The 22,312-nt window shown below is 40.2% G+C and overlaps 2 protein-coding genes across 5 annotated transcripts in view; one reads left to right on the top strand and one right to left on the bottom strand.

The window, feature by feature from the left end:
- The window catches only part of C2cd3 (C2 domain containing 3 centriole elongation regulator), a 95,721-nt gene extending 74,068 nt beyond the window's left edge, over nucleotides 1–21,653 (bottom strand). The window contains exons 1-8 of one of the 3 annotated variants that reach the window (XM_048360586.1): nucleotides 21,469–21,653; nucleotides 19,582–19,851; nucleotides 16,769–16,926; nucleotides 11,712–11,887; nucleotides 10,553–10,800; nucleotides 6,193–6,325; nucleotides 5,399–5,527; nucleotides 3,660–3,807 (exon numbers count right to left, since the gene is read on the bottom strand). In XM_048360586.1, the coding sequence (XP_048216543.1) occupies nucleotides 3,660–3,807; nucleotides 5,399–5,527; nucleotides 6,193–6,325; nucleotides 10,553–10,800; nucleotides 11,712–11,887; nucleotides 16,769–16,926; nucleotides 19,582–19,851; nucleotides 21,469–21,523 (1,317 nt within the window). In that variant the 5' untranslated portion in view covers nucleotides 21,524–21,653. Of the gene's footprint in view, nucleotides 1–3,659; nucleotides 3,808–5,398; nucleotides 5,528–6,192; nucleotides 6,326–10,552; nucleotides 10,801–11,711; nucleotides 11,888–16,768; nucleotides 16,927–19,581; nucleotides 19,852–21,468 lie in introns of those variants that run through there. The other 2 variants (XM_048360585.1, XM_048360587.1) reach the window with 2 other exon arrangements.
- Nucleotides 21,654–21,963: 310 nt separating this feature from the next.
- Nucleotides 21,964–22,312, top strand: part of Ppme1 (protein phosphatase methylesterase 1) — a 43,524-nt gene continuing 43,175 nt past the window's right edge. Inside the window, exon 1 of one of the 2 annotated variants that reach the window (XM_048360590.1) lies at nucleotides 21,964–22,256. In XM_048360590.1, coding sequence (XP_048216547.1) covers nucleotides 22,156–22,256 — 101 coding nt within the window. In that variant the 5' untranslated portion in view covers nucleotides 21,964–22,155. The remainder of the gene's footprint in view (nucleotides 22,257–22,312) is intronic. The other variant, XM_048360589.1, reaches the window with a different exon arrangement.

Below are 22,312 nucleotides of genomic sequence, written 5' to 3'. Positions count from 1 at the left end.
TCAGTGTGGTATGGCTTAAGTGGTAGAGTGCTGGGCTATCAAGTACCAAGGCCTGAGGTTAACCTTTTGTATTCTATTCTCTTCTCCAAATAAGAATGTCCTTTTAGACTTGGAAAAAATTATATTAAATGAAGTGAGCCAGACCCAAAGAAACATGGACTCTATGGTCTCCCTCATAGGGAATAATTAGTAAAGGTTTAGGCAAGTCACAGCAGAGCATCACAAGAGCCCAATAGCTATACCCTTATGAACACCTAAGATGATGCTAGGTGAAATAATATCCATGTTATGGAAAAAACTGTTATATCACTGTTGTAACTACTTTCAACATGCTATGTGAAACCGTAGCTTCTATTATTGATGATCCTCTTGTATCCCCTTCCTGTGGTCGTACCTTCACTATCTCTGTATCTTATCTGAGTACATTGGAAACTGTGTATACTGGTATTAGAACTAGGAAACTAAAATCAAGAGACAGGGTAAAAACCACAAACGACTACAACGACTACTTGCAAAACTGGTGTAAATGAACTGAACAACTGATGGGGGGGAAAAGGGGGAGGGGGGAGGGGGAAATGAGGGAGGAGGCAACAAACTACAAGAAATGTATCCATTGCCTAACGTATGAAACTGTAACCTCTCTGTACAGCAGTTTGACAATAAAAATTAAAAAAAGAAAGAATGTCCTTCTAGGAAGCAACATAATCTTTTCAAGATGAACTTATAAAACATTTTTACTTGTAGTTTTAATGGCAAATTTTAAAAATGATATTTAAAAAATGGCATTGACAAGGCAAAAAAAATCAAGGTAGGTTCATAGGCAAAAGGAAATTAAGGTAAAAATAAACTAGGTTGTTTAAAAGCTAAGAGTTTCAGGAACCAAAAGTACAAGGTAACGCTGAATGTCTAAGCTGTAGATATTAGTCAATATTAAGAATGTCAGCTGGGAAGGTAGCTTAGTGGTAGAGTGCTTACCTAGCATTCATGAAGCCCTGTGTATGATTCTTCAGTATCACATAAACAGAAAAAGCCGGAAGTGGCGCTGTGGCTCAAGTGGTAGAGTGCTAGCCTTGAGCAAAAGAAGCTCAAGGACAGTGCCCAGGCCCTGAGTTCAAGCCCCAGGACTGGCAAAAAACAAAACAAAACAACCCCCCCCACCCAAAAATTTTAAATCTACTGCCTCATGGTTAATTGGTTGAATTTTTTTTTTGTTTTTAGTCAAAAAAAGCTTTTTGAAATTATTTAATTTAAATAGTACAGGGGATTATTTATCATGCAAGTGTGTCCCCCAAAGCTACATGTATTGAAAGCTTGGCAGTATGGTGATATTGGGATGTAGAAACTTTCATAGCTGAGGCCTGGTAGGAGGATCTTAATTCAATTAGGGGTAAGCCCCCAGAAGGAATTCTTGGACCTCAGTCTTTGTGTTTGGTGACGTGATCTTTTCATCACACAAGTTCCCTCAACTGCCAAGTGCTATAAGATGATGGGGCCAAGGAGACCCCACAAGAGCCTGCACAATGCTGTTCAAACTTTATTTTTTAAAATTTTTTTGTCAGTCCTGGGCCATGGACTCAGGGCCTGAGCACTGTGTCCCTGGCTTCTTTTTTGCTCAAGGCTAGCACTCTGCCACTTGAGCCACAGCGCCACTTCTGGTTGTTTTCTATATATGTGGTGCTGAGGAATTGAACTCAGGGCTTCATGTATACGAGGTGAGCACTTAACCACTAGGCCATATCCCCAGCCCCTGTTCAAACTTTAAAAGCCTCTAGAAGTACAAGTTAAATAATTTTTTTGTGTGTGGGGGTACTTGGTTTTGAACTCACATTTGCTAGGCAGTTGGCTCTACTGTTTGAACTACACTCTCAGCTTATCTTGGTGTTTCTCTCTCTTTTTTTTAAGTTCTTTTTTGAACAGAATCTTGTATTAGCCTAGCCCATGATGCTCCTATTCATGCTGGGATGAGTATACACCACCACACCCAACTTTCATTGGCTGAAATGGGCTCTTTGTAACTTTTTCCTTGGGATGGTCTCAAATCATGATCCCCCTGATATTTTTCATCCTTTGTAGTTAGGATTACAGGCCTGAGCCAACATACCTGACAATAAGCTTACTTATTTTTCCCCTTTCTTCCTGTTTTTCTTTTTGTCTTCATTGGAGTGAAGGAATTGAACTGAGAACCTTATATTTGCTGGGCCCTTTATCTCTTGAGCCACGCTCTGGCCTAAACCTCTTTTCTTTATACAGTTAGCCTGCCTTAGGTATTTTATGCAGGAGTATGATGACAATGTTCACACATATAATGTTTACCTTGGAACAGGGATCAGACTATGCACAGGCTCTAGAAGGTGAACCAATGAACCAAGCACATAGTTTAATATAAGAAAGAACTCAGAAAAAAGAAACTGCTTAAACAAAGAATGCCTTAAGGGCCAATAGGAGTACTTTTTACTCCCATTGTGAGTAGAGGTATTTTTGGAATTATTTTGAATATAGTCAGTCAAGAATGGCTCTGAACACGGGTCTGGGAATATGTCCTAGTGGCAAGAGTGCTTAACTCGTATACATGAAGCCCTGGGTTCGATTCCCCAGCACCACATATCTAGAAAATGGCCAGAAGTGGCACTGTGGCTCAAGTGGCAGAGTGCTAGCCTTGAGCAAAGAGAAGCCAGGGACAGTGCTCAGGCCCTGAGTCCAAGGCCCAGGACTGGCAAAAAAAAAAAAAAAAAAAGGCTCTGAACACAGAGAACAAAGGGGCATGGTCTCCTTGATATATGGCTATTGGGGGGTAGAGGGGACAGTAGAGACCAGGTATGCAAAACAACAAACTTCTTTTCAAATGGTATTTCCATATGTTTGGGTCAGCGACATTACATTATGTATCTAAAACCAAACAACTACTAAACATAAAAAGGTCTAGAACAGACCTATCAGTGGATCACAATATGTACACATGATCACAGAAGATGAGGATAAGCAAAAACAACTCCAAGAGAAGGACACAGGAGGATTCTATTGTTGATGTTACGTTTAAAGTTCTAGGTGAATTTCCTTTGGTGTACCCTACGTGGCTACTGTATATGATTTCGGTACACTGGATATTGTATATATGCCTACCTGATCTAGGGAAGGGAAAGAAAGATGAGGGTGTAAGATATAAGAAATGTACATACTACCTTATTATGCAACTATACCCACTCTGCACAACACCTTGTCAATAAAATTCAACTAAAAAAAAAAAAACGAATGGCTCTGAGGTAAATCTACATTAACTAGTTCTCAGAAAAGTTCTAAGAAAGCTATATATGTTATATATATATATGTATATATATATTAAGAGGCTTTGAACTAAGATAAATTTGAATTCTGGCTTTAATAATTGATATGCATCTTTTGACAAAAATGCTTAGTCTTATTAGGTCTATCTCCTCATTTGTGAAATGAAAATAATGGTTTCTTCTTCAGGTCTTTATAATAAAGTTTCTCTTTTTTAAAATGGTGCTGAGGATTGGATGTATGGCCTCATACATGCTAAGCGTGTCTTCAGCCACTGAGATTTAGCTTTGTTCCTAAATACCATATCTAAAATGGATAGTTGTATGGGCAAAGTGCACAATACTTCTCCAATGCCTAAAGCTTCAGGTTCAAAGACTTACAGGTGCTGTGTAAAACAACTTCTCTAGGAGACTCTGGTCATACTGTGGGTCATTCAGCTCACTGCTGCAATAAATATCACTCCCAGGAGATGGTGAGTCTGGAGGAGAGCCTAATCCATTCCAGAAATGACCTTGGGATAAATGAGCACTGTTGAGATAAGAAAATAGACGTTTTAGTTGAGCTATTCTTTCTTCAGTAAATCAGAAATTCTAAATATGGAAAAAGATCTGGAAAATCAGATTCTCACCAAGTAGAGTGTAGTAGATAAATATTATCTGGTTATATTCTCCCTCCTTTGGGATGATAACTCACACTCAAAACCCTTTACTGGTCATTGATTGTGATCTCACTCATTTAGTCAACAAACATTTTACTGGTCACTGTGCTGGTCCTTGGTGATAGATTGCTAAGCTAACAGAATCTATATTTTTAGTGTCAGTGCTTTAGTAGGGAGAGAAAAGGTAATAAAAATTCATTGTTTTATGTGTTATGTTTGTGAAATAATGGCTAATTCATAAATCTACCTTCTTCCATTAAGCAAGCATATGTGTATTTGGCATTAATTATGGCACCATTAGCTTTATGTGTAATACAAAAATGAGTAACTACTAGTAATCTCTTGATTTCTTATCATCTACCTTCACTAGGAAGGACAAAGTACTTTCCTCTGTGTACCTGTCTCATATCCACTTTTTCTTCATAGTGGTGGCAAACACTTTTCTATCTTCTTTAATAGTTTGATGCTTAACATAAATATGAAATCTAAGCTCTTTAACAAATACTCAAACTCTTTCAGAGTCTACCTTTCATTTCCCTTTCCTATGCTACCTCTCTTCACTCTATCTGTCCTATCACCAGCATACCAAATGACTATGTAATCCTGAAATTTCCCTAGAAGAAATCCAAACTTTAATCAATTTAGACTAAGTGGAGTTTCTTAAAAACATATTCTCTTACACCATTTAGCACTAGGCTGTACTACCATTCCAAAACAATAATATGTACAGTATCTTACTCAACAGACAACTGATAGGTCTACTTTAAGAGCATGTAAAAATATTAAGAGCTACCAGTAACTAAAATACTATGTATCATAGCACAGTGTTAGCTCTTTTATATATTATTGGGTTTTTTTGTGTATGTATGCCGGTACCTGGGTTTGAACCCAGGAGGCCTCATGCTTTTTTTTTTTGGCCAGTCTTGGGGCTTGGACTTGGCCTGAGCACTGTCCCTGGCTTCTTTTTGCTCAAGGCTAGCACTCTGCCACTTGAGCCACAGCGCCACTTCTGGCCGTTTTCTGTATATGTGGTGCTGGGGAATCGAACCCAGGGCCTCATGTATATGAGGCAGGCACTCTTGCCACTAGGCCATATCCCCAGCCCGGCCTCATGCTTTTGTTCAGCTTTTTCTCCCAAGGCTAGAGTTCTACCACTCAAGCCACACTTCTAGTTTTGGGTGTTAAGAGTCTCTTTGATTTGTCTGCCTTCAAACCTCAAGCCTCAGATCTTAGCTTCCTAAGCAGCTAGGATTACAGGTGTGAGCCACTGACCACTGCTCTCCTTCAAACAATAATGGAAATGATTGACAGATTGGATATTTATTTGAAGAATGGATTTTTATTTAAGTAGGCAATGAGTGGTAATTTGAGGAACAGGAATGACCTGGTTGTTGCTTTAAGAGGATAAATTTAACAATATTTAAGAGTTCAAAAGGAAGAATGCAAGTAAAGAGCACTTACCTGCCTAGTAGCAGCTGTATAGCTTCAGTGTCAGTTTTTGTGTCATGTTTCCAAACTGTATTCTCAGTCGGTGGGAGGAAGTGATCTTCTATTTGGTCTTTAAATTGATTGTTAGACAAGGCTTTGAGTCTAAGTTGTGGGAAAATACTTTCTTATTGACTGGCTAACAGATGGGGACAAAAATCTAAATCGTAATCAATTGAGCTAAGAAAGATTATAAAGAGCTGGATTGACTCAAATAAATTTAACATTTATAGACTTCTGCATCACTTTCCTACATAAGAATCTCATCTGATTTCTGTAGGGTGGAGAGAAAGCAGCCCCATTTTATATAAGTGTTCCTATTCAGAGAGAGCGCAAAGAATTTACTCATTTGCATATTTAGCAAGTGCCGAGGCAAGGACTAGATTTTGAGAATCTTGTCTTTTTTTTTTTTTTTTTGCCAGTCCTGGGGCTTTGGACTCGGGCCTGAGCACCGTCCCTGGCTTCTTTTTGCTCAAGGCCACTTGAGCCACAGCGCCACTTCTGGCCATTTTCTGTATATGTGGTGCTGGGGAATTGAACCCAGGGCTTCATGTATATGAGGCAAGCACTCTTTGCCACTAGGCCATATCCCCAGCCGATTTTGAGAATCTTAACTCCTACTTTAGCCTTCTTCCTTAAAACCTTGAGTCATTTAGTGGACATTTTTGAGATTATCCAGTTTATAACTTGACAAAAAAAAAGATAAAACCATGTGTGAACATCTATTAACAATTAAAATTGTTGAGGTTTGTGTCTATGCTGTAACTTACTGTGTAGATGATCTAAGAGAGTCCTCTTTCAGAGGAGGATGAATGTTGTCCAACAACATGCTAGTATTTGGGCTCAATTTCATTGCAGACATCACCATGGCATTACGCAGTTTATTGCCTTGTTCTAACAGAGCTGAAGGCAGCAAAAATAGACAATGAGAATCCCTAAATCCAGCAGAAATACAATTTTTAGTGCTTTCTATCATAATAGGACTTTCCCTGGGGTATTTAATGGCTTAGTTGTCTGTCTTCCCCACTAGTTGAAGAATTCTTTGAGGATACTAAGTGTTTATTAAGCTTATACTAAGTTAATAACATCACATCAACACAAAGTCTCTCTTCTAAAAGACAATGACCTTGTGAGCTGTTGTTATCTCAGGTTTTCAACTGTTATAATACTTGTACAAAAAGTTAGTATGCCTATTGTTTATTTTTATACTTAGATACCTTACTGAACTCACTTATTATTTATAAGACTTACAATCCATTCTTACCCAAGAAACATAATAGAACAACTAAGCCTTTAGAAACCATTAATCAATATTTTTTCCGCTTTACTATGATTTAAACTCAGGGGCTTGTGTTGCTAGGTAGGTGAAAAATAGAAGGGATGGGATCATGGATCAAGTGGTAGAGTGAATACCTAGCAAGCAAAAGACCCTGAGTTCAAACCTCAGTATTGCCAAATGAAACAAGCAGGCAAGCAAACAACCCACCCCAAAAACACTTGTATGAATGTTACAGCTATTCTACTCTGGGGGGATGGACAAAAATTCCTGCCATGGTCCTGATGTCACAGAGATAATATGGTCAACTATTACACTGTAATGTAAATTTAGTGCTTTTATATCAAGCCCTAAAATGAGGTGACATAATTCAGCTTGTTGCTTTTTGTGTTAGGTAACACTTTTGTCTTTTCTTTCTACTTCTGTTTAGACACAACAGAATTTAATCCTCAGGCTTAAAACCAGCAGTTTGGTTACTTTCTATAGATTGGATATTTCCAATAAGAGTAAGTTTTCAGAATGTGACATGAATTTGGCACAACCCTCTGTACAATAATGGCACGAGTAAATAATGCTGGTAAGACAAAAACTTATTTTTTTTTTTGGCCAGTCCTGGGCTGTTTTCTATATATGTGGTGCTGGGGAATCGAACCCAGGGCTTCAAGTATATGAGGCAAGCACTGTTGCCACTAGGCCATATTTCCAGCCCATGACAAAAACTTTATATGCCTTAATGCTTGCTCTGGTAGGAGAAGTTTCCAAGTCTTGCCTACTAAGGTGATTCACTAACCCCTACCGGGGGCTTACAAGGGACAACACATTGCTGTGGCAAAGCACTGGTTCACAGAGAAAGCCACTGAATCTATCTACCTCCACCCGCAACTGCTGAAAGTGTGAAGGCTTTGGCGGCAGTCGAGGCGGGCATGCACATGCACAGGGCAGGAAGGTGCAAGCCGTGAAGCTACAGCCACAGGTGGAGAAAACTAATGGGACCAAGGCACAAAACCCCCTGCGCACTTGCTGGAAGCCCAGCCCTTCTGAAGCTAACGCCTAACCCTGGAATCTGAATACAATCAAGTCAATCCTCACAGCGAATCAGTCTCGCTCTTAGAACTGCATCCAGCTAAAGTAGAACCAAGTGCTCGCACAGGCACTGGCTGGACTGTGGTCATGTTTGGTCAGTGGATCAGTGGGAACCAGCACAGGGCCAAGCAAAGGCTGCCACATACTGGCCACCAAAAGGAAGGTGGGGGGGTGAGGGGGGGGGGAAGAGACATAAGCTCCCAATAACTCCGGCATCCCAGATATGCAAATTACAAAGAAACATTACAAACCTCATCAAAGGTCAAGTCAACTCACCAACTTCAAAAAAAAAAAAAATAGCACCCCAGGGAAAAAAAAAATCCTAGTGGGAGGAAGAGATGGAGAATAAGAAAAAAAACCACTTCAGGATATGATGACAGAATTGGCCAAGGATATTAAATCAGATATCCAGAAACAATTCCAGGAACACAAAAAGGAAATCTCCAGGGAACTTCAGGAAGTAAAGAAAGAAATGGAATTATAAAAAAATACAGCCTACTCCTCACTTAAAGAGGAAATTAACACCTTGAGAACTGAAATGCAGGAAAAAATAGAAACGAAGTTCAACTGTTTAAAAGATGAAATTACCACCTTGAGATCTGATCTAGCAACCATAAACAATTCAATTTTTACAATGCAAACTACACTGGAAGCCACATCTCAAAGAATTGGCCAGATGGAGGTTAGGATTTCAGGATTGGAGGACAAGACCAGAAGATTATAACAATCCAGAAAACTCTTAATCTTCATTAAAGGATAATTCAAGAAATAGAAGACAAATCCAAGAGATATAATCTGTGCATAATTGGAATTGATGAGGGAAAGGAATACCAGAGCAGAGGTATCCAACACTTACTTATTCAGTAGATTACAGAAAATTTCCCCAACCTCAAAAGAGACCTTATCCAAATAACAGAAGCATACAGAACACCTAGCAGACCAGATCCTAGAAGAAATACCTCCAGACACACCATCGTAAAAGCATCAGCCCTTAGTAACAAAGAATATATCCTGAATGCGGCAAAAACAAAGAAGGAGTTATACTACAATGGAAAAAAAATCAGAATCATGGCAGACCTCTCCACACAAAGTCTCAATGCAAGAAGAGCCTGGAAGAATACCTTCCAAGCCCTGAAGGCCAATAACTGCCAACCCAGACTTATAAATCCAGCAAAATTAGAATTTATATTCGATGGAGAAACCAAAACCTTCCATAATAAAGAAAAATTAAGGGAATATATGAACAAAAAGCCAGCTCCACAAAGAATACTAAGAGGAGAATGTCATTTAATAGAAAACAGTCAAGAACAGGGAACCTCAACTAATAGAAGTCAATAGGAAAACAATTTAATAAATACAAGAAAAGGAAAGAAGCAAAATACAAATAGGAAAATGGAAGGAAAAACACACTTATTTTCAATGAATGTAATTCACATTAACAGAACTAAGACCAAGAATCACAATCATCTTAGCTGATGCCCCAAAAGCCTTCAACAAAATACAGCACCCAGGGCTGGGAATATGGCCTAGTGGTAAAGTGCTCGCCTCGTATACATGAAGCCCTGGGTTCGATTCCTCAGCACCACATATATAGAAAAAGCCGGAAGTAGCACTGTGGCTCAAGTGATAGAGTGCTAGCTTTGAGCAAAAAGAAGCCAGGGACAGTAATCAGGCCCTGAGTTCAAGCCCCAAACCAAAACACAACAAAATACAGCACCCATTCATATTAAAAGCCCTGGGGAAAATAGGAATAGAAGGAACATTCTTTAAAACAATAAAAGCCATATACGCCAGACCAACTGATAATACCATACTAAATGGGAATTTTTTTTTCTATAATAAAAGCTTTAACCTCATCTAGGTTTCTTTTAAATGGTACCTTCCTCAAACCTACAATTACAAGAACCTGATTTAGAAGTTACGAATGGAAGTGCAGAACACTATGTAAAGGCAATACAAAGACAAACAACCACATTTTCTCATTTATATATGTGTATCTCAAAGAAGTAGAGAATACAAGAGTGCTTACCTAAACTTGGGAAGGGAATGGGGGGGGGAGGGATACAGAGGAGCAGAGGGTTAGAAGGTACAGGGGTATAGCTGAATAGGGGAATAAGATACCTTGGTTCACAACAATTAAATACTTTAGAATTGCTAAAATGACAATTTTGAACATTTCCAACACATATTATCTACAAATGCTAATTACCTTGATCTGATCATTATCCATTATATACATGTAATGTCACATCATAAATACAATCACGATGACAGTTAAGTTTTCTATATATATATACACATATATATAGATAGACACACAGACACACACATCTATCTATCTATCTATCTATCTATCTATCTATCTATCTATCTATTTGCACAGTGCCTAGCTTAAACTCAGGACCTGGATGCTGTTCCTAAGCTTCTTTTGCTCAAGGCTTTTGCTTTCTGGCTTTTTTGTGGCTTATTGGAGATAAAGAGTCTCTTAAGATTTTCCTGCCTGGGCTGGCTTTGAACCACATTTCTCAGATCTCAGCCTCCTGAATAGCTAAGATTATAGGTGTGAGTAACCAGCAGCTGGCTGTAATTTTTTTTCTTTTTTTAAAGAAAGGGCTTAGTAGTTTCCTATGGCTGCCTGGACTTGAGCAAATCTCTCTTTTTTATTTGGCTTTTATATTTGAACCTAAGTCCTAGTTTTCTTTGTAGGCTAGCTAACAAGTACAGAATCCCAATAAATACAGCTTATTCTCAGTTCACATGTCTATTTGTACCTGAAAGAAGGTCCTTGGTGGGAGGGTTGTTTGAAGGAAGAACACATGAATCACTGTAACTCTTGGCAACTGTCCTAATTTGAGGCTGAAATTCAGAACTGTTGAGAAGGGACAGTTGCTTCCGTGGAGCTTTGCCTTTCAGAGTTACAGACTCTAAACTCTGTCCTGAATTTAGATGGTGCTGCAGTCCAAAGAAAGAATCCTTTCCTGTGTTAGAGTTCTCTGGAAAGTACAAGTGGTCCTTCCCCCTGTTTTTTACAAAAGGAGAATGTCAGCTATAAATAATTCCACTTTTTCAGAGCTTGGAAAAAGATCAGTGATAGTGACATAGGTTGGACTTTAAAAGAGGTAATTTGTTCATAATGCAACTTTGTAAATTTGTTTTTCATCTTTTTTTTTTCTTTTCCAGTCCTGGGACTTGAACTCACAGCCTGGGTACGTCCCTAAGCTTCTTTTCATCAAGGCGAGCACTCAACCATTTGAGCCATGGCACCACTCTTGGCCTTTTCTGTTTATGTGGTACTGAGGAATTGAACCCAGGGCTTCATGCATGCTAGGCAAGCACTCTACCACCAAGACACATTTCCATCCCTGTTTTTCATCTTCTAAACTAAAGAAATAATAGATGCTTTATGTACAATTGTAGGATTGGAGTTAATGTGGAACGGTGAATAAAGAGCTCAGCATTCCCCCACTACCCCAACACTCACAAGGGAGGAGGTCACCATAGAGCTTGACACAAAACAAATGCTTCATAAACAATTATGCAAGACAAAATCTGTTGCTCTTATCCATCCAGTTTCATACAGTAATGCCTTTTATCTTTCTTACATGGACATCTATCATGGCATTGGTAAACAATTTAGTCATATTTATTTCTGGTGAATTCTCTATAGACTGTGAGTAGTCCTTCAAAACAGGAATCACATGGCATTTTTTTTTTTTGCTGTTATTTTTGGTGCTGGGTGTGCTAAACATGTGATTCACTGAAGGACTGAGTCTTACTAATTTCTAACCATTAGTGGGTTCTTAGCAGTTATCTGATACATGAGTGATTACCTTTCTCTGTCTTGAGTTTTTTAGACAAGTACAAATGAAAGACAAATCAAGAGTACAGTGGGAGTTAGCTGACAGACTGGTATTAGGGTGTGGTAATTACCTCGGTGTAGTTGACCTACTACTGTTGGCTACTAATTCTTTCCCAGCAATTCTGATGTTTTTGGTATTTTCTTTGAAGCCTTGCTCAGATAAAAGCACATTTTCTAACATGTCAGTGGTAGGAAGAGGACTGTAGCTGTCATAAGTTTCTGACAGAGGCTCCAGAGCAAGTGAGACCTGAAAGAGACACATAATTTTCTTTAGCATCCACAAACTGATTTTAAGACTTCTCTGCTTATTAAGTTATTGTTCCTCATTCTTTACAAGATTAATTCTAACTTCTTGCCTACTTCCGAAACTTCATTTCTCACTATGTGCTAAAGATAATCCCTCTGTTCTAGACAAGCCAATAACTTAGGGGTCTCTATATGGTACCTTATATTACAGTGCTTTATCCTTCTGTAAATCAATTTACTCCAGCATTAATTCTTTATGTCCAGGTAGAGATGTCATGCTCATTGCCATCTTCATGATTCTACTTCTTCTATATCCACCCATCAATAGATTGGTTAACCTAGTATTTACTGAATACTTTACTGCAAAGCAGAAACTGTGCTAAGTTTCCTCATATGGAAAAGCTTTGGTGATGAAATAATCCCATCAGGAAAGTCTATTACCATAAATTGAAGGGCTTTTTTTTTTTCCAGAGGATGAGAGAAGGTATTTGTACTCTGTGTGTGTGTGGGGGGGGGTGTGCGCACCCGCATTCATGCCAGTCCTGGGGCTTGAACTTGGGGTCAGGGCACTATCCCTAAGCTTTTTGACTCAAGGTTTAAGGTTAGTACTCTATCATTTTGAGCCACAGCTCTTTTTTCTTTCTTTCTTTCTTTCTTTCTTTTTTTGTGCTTCACTGGAGATAAGGGTGTCTCAAACTTTTCTTCTGGACTGGCTTCAGACCTAAATACTTAGATATCAGCCTCCTGAGAAGCTAGGATTACAGGTGTGAGCCACCGGCACCTAGCTATTTGGACTTTTACATTTATTTATCATCCTGATTAGATTATAAACTCCTTGAGGACCATTTTCCTTCAGTTTTCTATAAGCTAACTAGCATAGTATTATAGGTCTAGCATTTAAGCCAAAATAGGCATAATAGTCTGATAAATAAATGAATGACAGTATCTCTACATTCTTTTTTTTTTGGCCAGTCCTGGGCCTTGGACTCAGGGCCTGAGCACCATCCCTGGCTTCTTCCTGCTCAAGGCTAGCACTCTGCCACCTGAGCCACAGTGCCCCTTCTGGCTGTTTTCCATATATGTGGTGCTGGGGAATCGAACCGAGAGCTTCATGTGTAGGAGGCAAGCAAGCACTCTTGCCACTAGGCCCTCTACAGCTCTCTACATTCTTATTGCTAGTTACTTGGGACAAATTACTTGGGACTAGTTCTATGCTGGAGATAAATACAGTACACAGGGCAGAACACTAAGATGAACTTTCTGTTAGATCTGGTGGTGCATGACTATTATCCTAGCTATTCAGGAGGCTGAGGCAGGAATACTGCCTGAGCCTAAGAGTTTGGGGCCAGGTTGGTCAAAAGAGTGAAAGCTAGTCTTGAAAAACAAAGTTTCCTTCTTATTTCTTTACATTGAGTTCAAATTCACTATTATAAAATTCTCCAGTCTTGTAAAAAGCCCAACGGAGGAATAAAAATTAGAGCTAACAGCAAAACTCTGGAGATGACATTGAAGAATATATTCCAAAAGACATAGCAGTATTTAAATTTCAGTTTCAATGACAAAGTAGAAGAAACTGTTTAAGCAGCCAAAGACAGTCAAATAATGATAAATGGCCTAACGCAAAAATGAACAATTGCAGTTACATGTTTAAAGATTATCTCTGAGAAGGTCAATGGGATGTTTTGTTCCACAGAAACCCAGTAAATCTAGACTTTGAGAAGAATTCCAATCACGAATCCAGCGATATAAAATCCATATCTATATTAGATTTTCCTACAAGAATACCATGTGCAGTGAGGTGGTGATAATATCTGTAATATCTGAAACGCTAATAATATCACCTAAAATCCTAGCTACCCAAGTAAGTGTTCCTTTACCATTTATCATTTGCTATCATGTTCTATAAATAAAAGAAGTACTAGGAATAAAGGCTATGTTCCTGGCCTTAATAGTGACCTGCTGGTTGGCCATTAAGTTTTGCTTTTGTCCTAAGCAAATCTCAACCAGTAAGAAAACAACTCATATACGCCTGTTCTACCATTGGCTAGTGAAGAAAGAGTCACAATAATCCTGCCTCTTTTTTTCATTTATCTTTCAGTGAAAATTGGGAGCTGGCCTAACTCCTCTGCCTAGCTATACAACTCATACTAGCTCTGTTCTACCTGCCTCAGCAAAAAGGTGACTAAAACATGGATCCTGACCAGAAAGGTTGTCTCTTGTAGTAGGTGAACTTAAAAAATAATTTTAATGTAAGTGTGATAGGTGCTGTGGGAACAGTAAAAATAATTTTAGTGTAAGTGCTGTGGGAACAGTAAAGGGAGGATCAAACTTGGGGAAATGAGGGAGAGATAGCATGAGGATGCTTTCCAGGAATAGAATACTAACACCTGAGCTAGGAATCTTAACTATGAGTACCCAGCTGACAGGGTTGGGGCAAAACCTTACAGGCAGAGGGAATTCCAATCCATTGGACATCTACTCCCAAACTCTCTGCTTCTCATAATTTGTACCCAATTATTCCTGCAATCATCTCCTATAACTTCATTCTTGTCAACCTCAGTCATGCTTCCCCAGACCCCAGTTATTCTGTGTTGATTCCTCTGCCAAATGTATTATTAAACAATATCTCCCAGGTACTCACTCATTCTAAGCATGTGCTCTAGCACTAAACTGTGCCCCTCACCTAGACTTTCTATGTTATACAAAGTATCTAACCACTGTAGTTGGAGATTTCTTTCCTAAAATGTCCTCATTTTCCTAAGGTCTTCTCCGGTGGAAATTATTTTCATTTGCCAGTACAAGAGAAGCTTGTCTTACTCTTTCCCAGTGCTATTTCCAGATCAGCCCATCATCATCTAAATACAGCAACATCTTCTGAAACCCACGCCATCCCCATATACCATATGCCTTCCCATCCATAACAGAGCAACCTTAAGGATGCTCATCTGCCTTCTAGCAATGACTCAAGGCTCTCTTTAATATTAAGCTATTAAGCCAATAATTATCTACTACATCTGTAACATCTACCAGTACCAGAGACAGTAAATTAGTATGTCAAATACTTAGACTGGACGCTGGTCAACACAGTATTTAAGAAAACATATAAAAATTCTTCAGAAATTACGTATCATAAAAATCTGGAATTTTTTGGCTTCTCTTTAAAACAAAACAAACAAAAACAAAAAAACAAAAACAAAAACAGAAGTTCTAACAATGCTGGGTACCCATTCTCATATAGCAAAAATTAGCTGCGGTAGACTTGTGTTCGTCAGGATATGTACTCTAGCCATCAAGTACCTCCCAATGGAAGGCAGTTACACCTATGTTTACCATTATACCTAAGGCTATTTTTCAAAAAAATATTTTGTTACAATAAACTCAATATGGAATCCCATGAGTTTTTACATTTGAATAGACACATGTAACCACCACACACACAGTAAAGACATAGAACACTTGAGCAATGGCTCATGCCTGTAATCCTAGCTCTTCAGGAGGCTGAGACTGGAGAATCTCAGTTCAAAGCCAGGCAGAAAAGTCTGTGAGATTCTACTTCCACTTAGCCAGTAAAATGCTGGGCTGAAGATGTGGCTCAAATGGTAGAGCAACAACTTTGAGTGAGCAAGCTGAGTGACTACACGGATCTGGCACTCACATGTACACAAACACACACAAAACAAAGATCCATCACACTAAACAACACCCTTGTCTGATCCTTTTGTAGTCATATCCTCCATACCTCTAACCACTACAAACTACAGTGAGACATGCCCACTAGGAACAGCATCCTAGCATGTATTTGCTTTCTTCAAGTTCCAAGTCCAGAATAACAAAACTTCCACAGTCTTTTCGTCTGCACAGGAGGTGAATTGCTGGAAGGACACCATATGCATTAAGACCAGCAGATGAGTGTGATTAGGTCCTTCTGTTCACCTCTAGCAAGAACAGAACTCAGTGCTCTGTTGGCTCCCCTTATTCTGTGACACATTTGGGGGTTTTGTCAAGGCTTGCACATTTATTACTCCTGAGTGGGGATGCAAACTGGGTGGGTGGGGGCACATGGACCAGTGGGCACCTGACCAGGGGTAAAGCTCTGTGCAACCAACAGCATCCCCCAGTACATAAAGAAGGGATGTTCCTACAGTGAAAGCAACCCAGAGGCAGACAGATGACTTTTTTAAAAAAAGATTATAGCAAGTTTACCTCAATCTGAGTAGTGCTGGGGATCAGGACCAGTGATCTCAGCACTGGGGTGAATGCTTGGCTACTGAGCCATATCCTCTAGCCTAGCAGTGAAAAACAGCACTACAACCTGGCCACTACACTATCTTGCCTAAACACTGAGACTATTTCAATCAAAAGACTACATGTAATTAAAACTTCCAATCAATGACTTGATCTCAGATGTATAAATCCTAATGTGAAAATACAATATGAGAAAAAACAAGGTAACATATCCCCTACAAAAGTCAACAATTCCACTATAAAGAATTTGAACAAAAGTGAGATGGATGAAATTTCATGTAACAAATTTGAAAGATAAGAATTATCAAAGATACAAAAAAGGAAGGAATGAATTGAAAGATAGAACTAACAGCTGTATAAACACAAAGAAAAATGAATAGCTGAGTGAAGTGAGAAAGACAATGCAGGATATGAAAGAATCCAATAGATAGAAATCTTGAAAAAAATCAAGTTGAAATTCTAGAAGTAAAAAGTTCCACACATGTAAAAACAATTCAAAGTCTTTCTGATAGAATGCAATGAACTGAAAATACAGTATCGCTTGCTGGCGGCTTACACTTGGTAATCCTAACTACTCAGGCTATTTCCATTTAAAAAGTTTTATTCTGTATACAGTAAAGAACTGAAATATTGTTACCTGAAGGTCTCCAAGTTTCTTAGACGTTGGTGAAACAATGGTAAACAATCCATTGATTTGATGGGTTGGAGAAAGCTGAGCTAGTCCACTGATTTGAACTCTACCAATTGGAAGATGATCAGATTTGGTGATTACATCCAGCACCAACACAGCCATATCTAATCAGAAAGAATTATAACATACTCATATATATATGTATATATATGGTACATATATATTTTTTAGGTAGGCAGAGGGGTATATAATGAAGCACTTTTTTTTTTTTTTTTACTTAAAACATTAATTTCCAATAAACTAGGCATGCACTTACCACACTGTTCTGGGGTGGGGAGAGAAAGGGAATATGAGACCAAGATCAGAAGAACAATAGAATTTTGGAGAAGAACAAGTAATTAGAGAAAAAAAAACTTCACTGAATAAAATACTTAGCATATTGAGTATTTGACAAGGAAAATACCTTTAAAAGAGTACTGCTAAACATACATTCTTTTTTTGCCAGTCCTGGGGCTTGGACTCAGGGTCTGAGCACTGTTCCTGGCTTCTTTTTGCTCAAGGCTAGCACTCTGCCACTTGAGCCACAGCGCCACTTCTGGCCATTTTCTGTATATGTGGTGCTGGGGAATCGAACCCAGGGCCTCATGTATATGAGGCAGGCACTCTTGCCACTAGGCCATATCCCCAGCCCTAAATATACATTCTTAGAATTCAGGCTTTGGCTTTGAAATACAATAACAAATCTTAGTTCTTTTATTCTCATTACTTTTAGTTTGAATTAGATAAAGGGCTGTTTGCATAGCTCTAAGAAGTGGTCCCTGCATCCCAAGAGTACTATTGGGTTTTTTTTTGTTTTGTTTTTTGCTTACTCCTGGGTTATACACAAAGCACCCACATACTGGATTAGGAGCAATTGAGCCAGCCGTGGTGGTGCACACCAGTAATCAACAAGGAGGATGAGGCAGGAGGATCATGAGTTCAAGACCAGCCTGGGCTACACCTTTGGGGCTGGGAATATGGCCTAGTGGTAAAGTGCTCGCCTTGTATACATGAAGCCCTGGGTTCCATTCCTCAGCACCACATATATAGAAAAAGGCCAGAAGTGGTGCTGTGGCTCAAGTGGCAGAGTGCTAGCCTTGAGCAAAAAGAAGCCAGGGACAGTGCTCAGGCCCTGAGTTCAAGCCCCAGGACTGGCAACAAAGAAACAAACAAAAAAGAGCAACTGAAATAAACATTTTAAGTATATTCAATCACTTAGTATATCATTATAGACATAATTTCTTGGAAGTATAATGTATGAATTGGGATCTAAGATCATTTTGTTTTGTTTTGTTTTATGGCCAGTCCTGGGCCTTGGACTCAGGAACTGAGCACTGTCCCTGGCTTCTTTTTGCTCAAGGCTAGCACTCTACCACTTGAGCCACAGTGCCACTTCTGGCCGTTTTCTATATATGTGGTGCTGGGGAATCAAACCCAGGGCTTTATGTATATGAGGCGAACACTCTACCACTAGGCCATATTCCCAGCCCCTAAGATCATTTTAAGACAGTGTAACTTCTGGATTTTTTTTTGTGTGTGTGTGTCAGTTCTGGGGCTTGGACTCAGGGCCTGAGCACTGTCCCTGACTTCTTTTTGCTCAAGACTAGCACTCTACCACTTGACCACAGCACCACTTCCGGCTTTTTCTACATATGTGGTGCTGAGGAATTGAACCCAGGGCTTCATGTATGTGAGGCAAGCAATAGGCCATATTCCCAGCCCTAACTTCTGGATTTTTTTCTTGTCAAAGTTGAGAAAATATTTCATTGTTACCATGCAGGATATTGAATGAGAAGACCTGTGTAGATACAAAGGAGCTTTGAAGACTATAAAATGATATATACAAGTGGAGTGAAGGGATATGGATCAACATTTGTTGCCTATTATTCCATGTTCCATCTTTTATACTCCTGTAAGTGCTTCTGAGAGTCTGAGGTCTGAGAGTCGTGTAACAGTTCTAAGTTCACTGAACTTTAAAATGACAGAACTGCGATAAAAGTCAGTTTTACCCAATTATAACATGTACACTACCCTACTTTATTATTCATTGTTTCTGGTAGACAATGCTTAATGTCTAACAACTTCTGACCATCACCCTTCACTTTTGCTGTGGTAGAATTATCCCCAGGAAACTATGGCTCTAAGATCTTAAGGAATCTCCTAGTACCAAACAGCAATCTGATTAAAAAACCAGAGTTCAAAGTCTATATGTGTAAGCCGTGTTCTTCCTATTCAAACAGGTTGCAACTACATGAACATATCTAGAATGTGAAGGAGTAGCTATTTGCTCTCATGTTACAGATGAAAAAAGGGGATCACAAAGCCCTGTAGTTGGTAACAACAACCTAAACGTTCACATGCCAATTACCCCATGGGATGCTCAGATAAAGGTATGCCTTGTTGAGTGTCACATTAAAAGATACTATCTCTCTTAATGAATACCAAGTCTCTCATTTGTTAAACTATAAACAAAAATCACAAAGATTTAAGTTTGGGGTTCATAACACAAAGAGTATGAGTCTTCTTTAATAAGCTTACCATAAAACTAAACTTGTGAAAATAGAATTGATAGCATTCTGATTTCTATTTGATTCTCTCTTTTGATGATAACTTGGATTTGAACTTGGGAATAAGCTTGCTAGGCAGACTTCTACCATCTAAGCCACACCCCTCAGCCCTTTTTTGCCTCCCTAGGTACATAGTAACATGTATTACTGACAACATAAGCATATGCTTTATGTCTACATATTTATAGTTAAAATGATAAAAAAAAAACATACCTGTTAGATAAGAAGTAAACTGTTTTGGACCACAGCGAATAGCATAACGTGTTGTTGTTCTCACAGTTTTTGGTTCAGTCTGTAATGCATCTCTGGGACAAAAGAGGGTTCCATCTGATGTTTCTCCCCACCATCTCACTCGGACAAGTACACAAGTGGGAGGCTTTGCAATTTTCCATATGACTTTATTAATAGTAAGTCTTAGAAAGCAGCGTAGCTGGCCTTCCACCAGAGGTGGCAGGCTTGTAGATGGTGAAATGTCACTCAAACCTATGGGAGAAACCAAGAACACAGAGTAATAATCTAGACTAAACATAGAAATCAATATTTGCCTTTTGAATAAAAGCAATCAAAATATTTTAGTATCTACAGAGAGAAGGCTTATCCTACATATCCTAGTACAAGAGATGTAACTAACAAATGAGACCACACAGTAATGTTGATACCTCAAAAATTTTCTACTAATTACTACTGTCAATCTAATATCTTTAGGTTTTTGCCATATTTAGACTGGATTCTTACTATTTACTAGCTTTGACACTTATTAGATTTCAAGATGACAAGTCAAAATGTTAGATTTCAAGATGACAAGTCAAAATGTAATGAGGCAATTAGTCATAGCCCTTGCTGTCTTCTTTCCAATCAGTACCTTTTCTGGATTTATCAGATCAGGAATCCAGACAACTAATTCTCTGAATGTTTAAAACAAACACTATTTTTTATCTCTACAAGAGGAAAGATCCATCATAAACTGCATGGATAATTTCAACATAAAAATTATATGCAGGTGTTCACATGAGTGTTCTTGCATACGCACATACAATAGCAAGGGCATTCTTTTCTATACTACTGTTACATTTTTTCTACTTTGACTTTCTTCCTATCAACATTTCACACAGGGAACACCAGCAGTGGACACTTCGATTGGCTTCCTTCTCAGAACCTCCTGTCATTTCTGGCAGGAAAGTCACTGCTTCAAAACTGTGTTAGTAACTTAAGCAACTTAGACAAGGCTCATTCCCACTCTATATATACGAACCTGTGGCCTAATATACGATCCCTGCTCCCAAGACCTCTATTCCCACTCAAGTTGACTGTCATGTAAAAAATGCAGAGCCACCCATCATTTCCCTCTGCTACGATCATGGGAGGCAGCTTTGTACAGGTTTAATCTCCGGTCAGTTTGGTGATTCTTACTGCAACTAACATTCCCCACCTCCTTTGGTCAAGCCTATTTCTCCTACACACTCATCACCTACAGTCCTGAAGGAAATCCTCACGGCTGTATCCCTTCTCCAAATCCTTCCACACTCTTGTCACTCCACACTTCTTACTTTTCTACTCTCTAACCTCCTTCTCCCCCCCCCCCCATTTCTGCTCATAGTCTTCCACGTTTCGGGCTTAGAACCTCTGCTTTCACGCAACTGACATTTACCAGGTGCAGCTTGGTGACCGTCCTTAGGGGTTTAGCATGATATAAAACGTGATCGTGGCACGTTAAGTCATTCGTTATACTCCCCTCTCCAACTGACGTTTCGTCCCGCCCCCGTGGGCCTCTAAGGCAACTACACACGCTTGCACAGACAGACATTTACTTTTGGTACCAAAAGAACAACAACCCGCCCCTGTACTTTTTGTTCTCCCCGTGCCCTTTAGCCTCACCCCTACTCATTTATCACCTATCTTTTTAACCTCCCACTCCAGACGCTATTTCCTTTCTGTTCTTCACAGGGTCTGGTTGGCTGGTTAGTCTCTCTTCCCTCTCTTTTTCTTTTGTTCTTATGTTCTAAAACCAGGTGGAGGTTTCCCTAGCAATGCCGGGTGCCCTGCTTTCCCCAGTAGGCCTGCCCTAGGATACTTTCCTCAACTTTTGACGGCTCAGTTTACCTCTCTTCTTGCGCCCATGGCTGCCCCCAGGCCCCGGGCCTTTTCGTTGTTTCATGACGAGCTTGGGCTCTTCTTCACAAGCTCAACTCGGGTCCCAGCACATAAACCATACCCTCCCGCCATCGCTTCCCGAGGCGCCAGCGTTCCCCAGCAACCGGCGCCGCTAAGCAGCCTGGGACCCAGGAAGAAGCGGCTCTTCCGCTAACTGTCTCCGGAACAGGAAAAAGGAAGGCGCCGAGGGCCTCCCTTGCCGATAGACTACAACACCCAGGATGCTTTGCTACACTACCTCGGCGAGGTTGGGCCAGGGCATCGACGTCTGCGCAGGTGCAACGGGGTCCTCCCACCGAGGACTCCATTGCCCAGCGTGCATTGCCTCCCGGGAACGCTCCTTCTTCCGGCTAGGGACTCGGCGTTCTCGACTAGGCCGCGGAGGAGTCCCGAGACTTCGTTACCCAGTTTCCTTTGTGCGGGAGCTGTTGCGCACTTCCGGTGGCAGCGCCGAGGCGAGGGGTGGCGTTTGTGCGGCCGCCGGTGGGCGGTAGGCGTTGCTGCCAGTAAAACTGAGTGCTGTCCAAAGGCGGCCCGGCGTCGTCGTGAGGCGAGTGACCCGCGACCGGTGCTGCCGCGCTCAACCTGGGACGAGGCTCCGACAACTCGGTGGTGACGGGTTTGGTTTTCCCCTTCATGTCGGCCCTGGAGAAGAGCATGCACCTCGGCCACCTGCCCTCTCGCCCTCCTCTCCCTGGCAGCGGGGGCAGTCAGAGTGGAGCCAAGATGCGAATGGGGTACGTGACTGCCGTGCCCCTTCCCCCTCGAGGCCAGGCCCCGGCCCTCGGAGCAG

The sequence above is a fragment of the Perognathus longimembris genome, chromosome 13 (assembly GCF_023159225.1).
Source record: "Perognathus longimembris pacificus isolate PPM17 chromosome 13, ASM2315922v1, whole genome shotgun sequence".
In the NCBI taxonomy this organism is placed as follows: domain Eukaryota; kingdom Metazoa; phylum Chordata; class Mammalia; order Rodentia; family Heteromyidae; genus Perognathus; species Perognathus longimembris.
The sequence above is the reverse complement of the archived record's forward strand: the minus strand, read 5'-3'. Positions and strand labels throughout refer to the sequence as shown.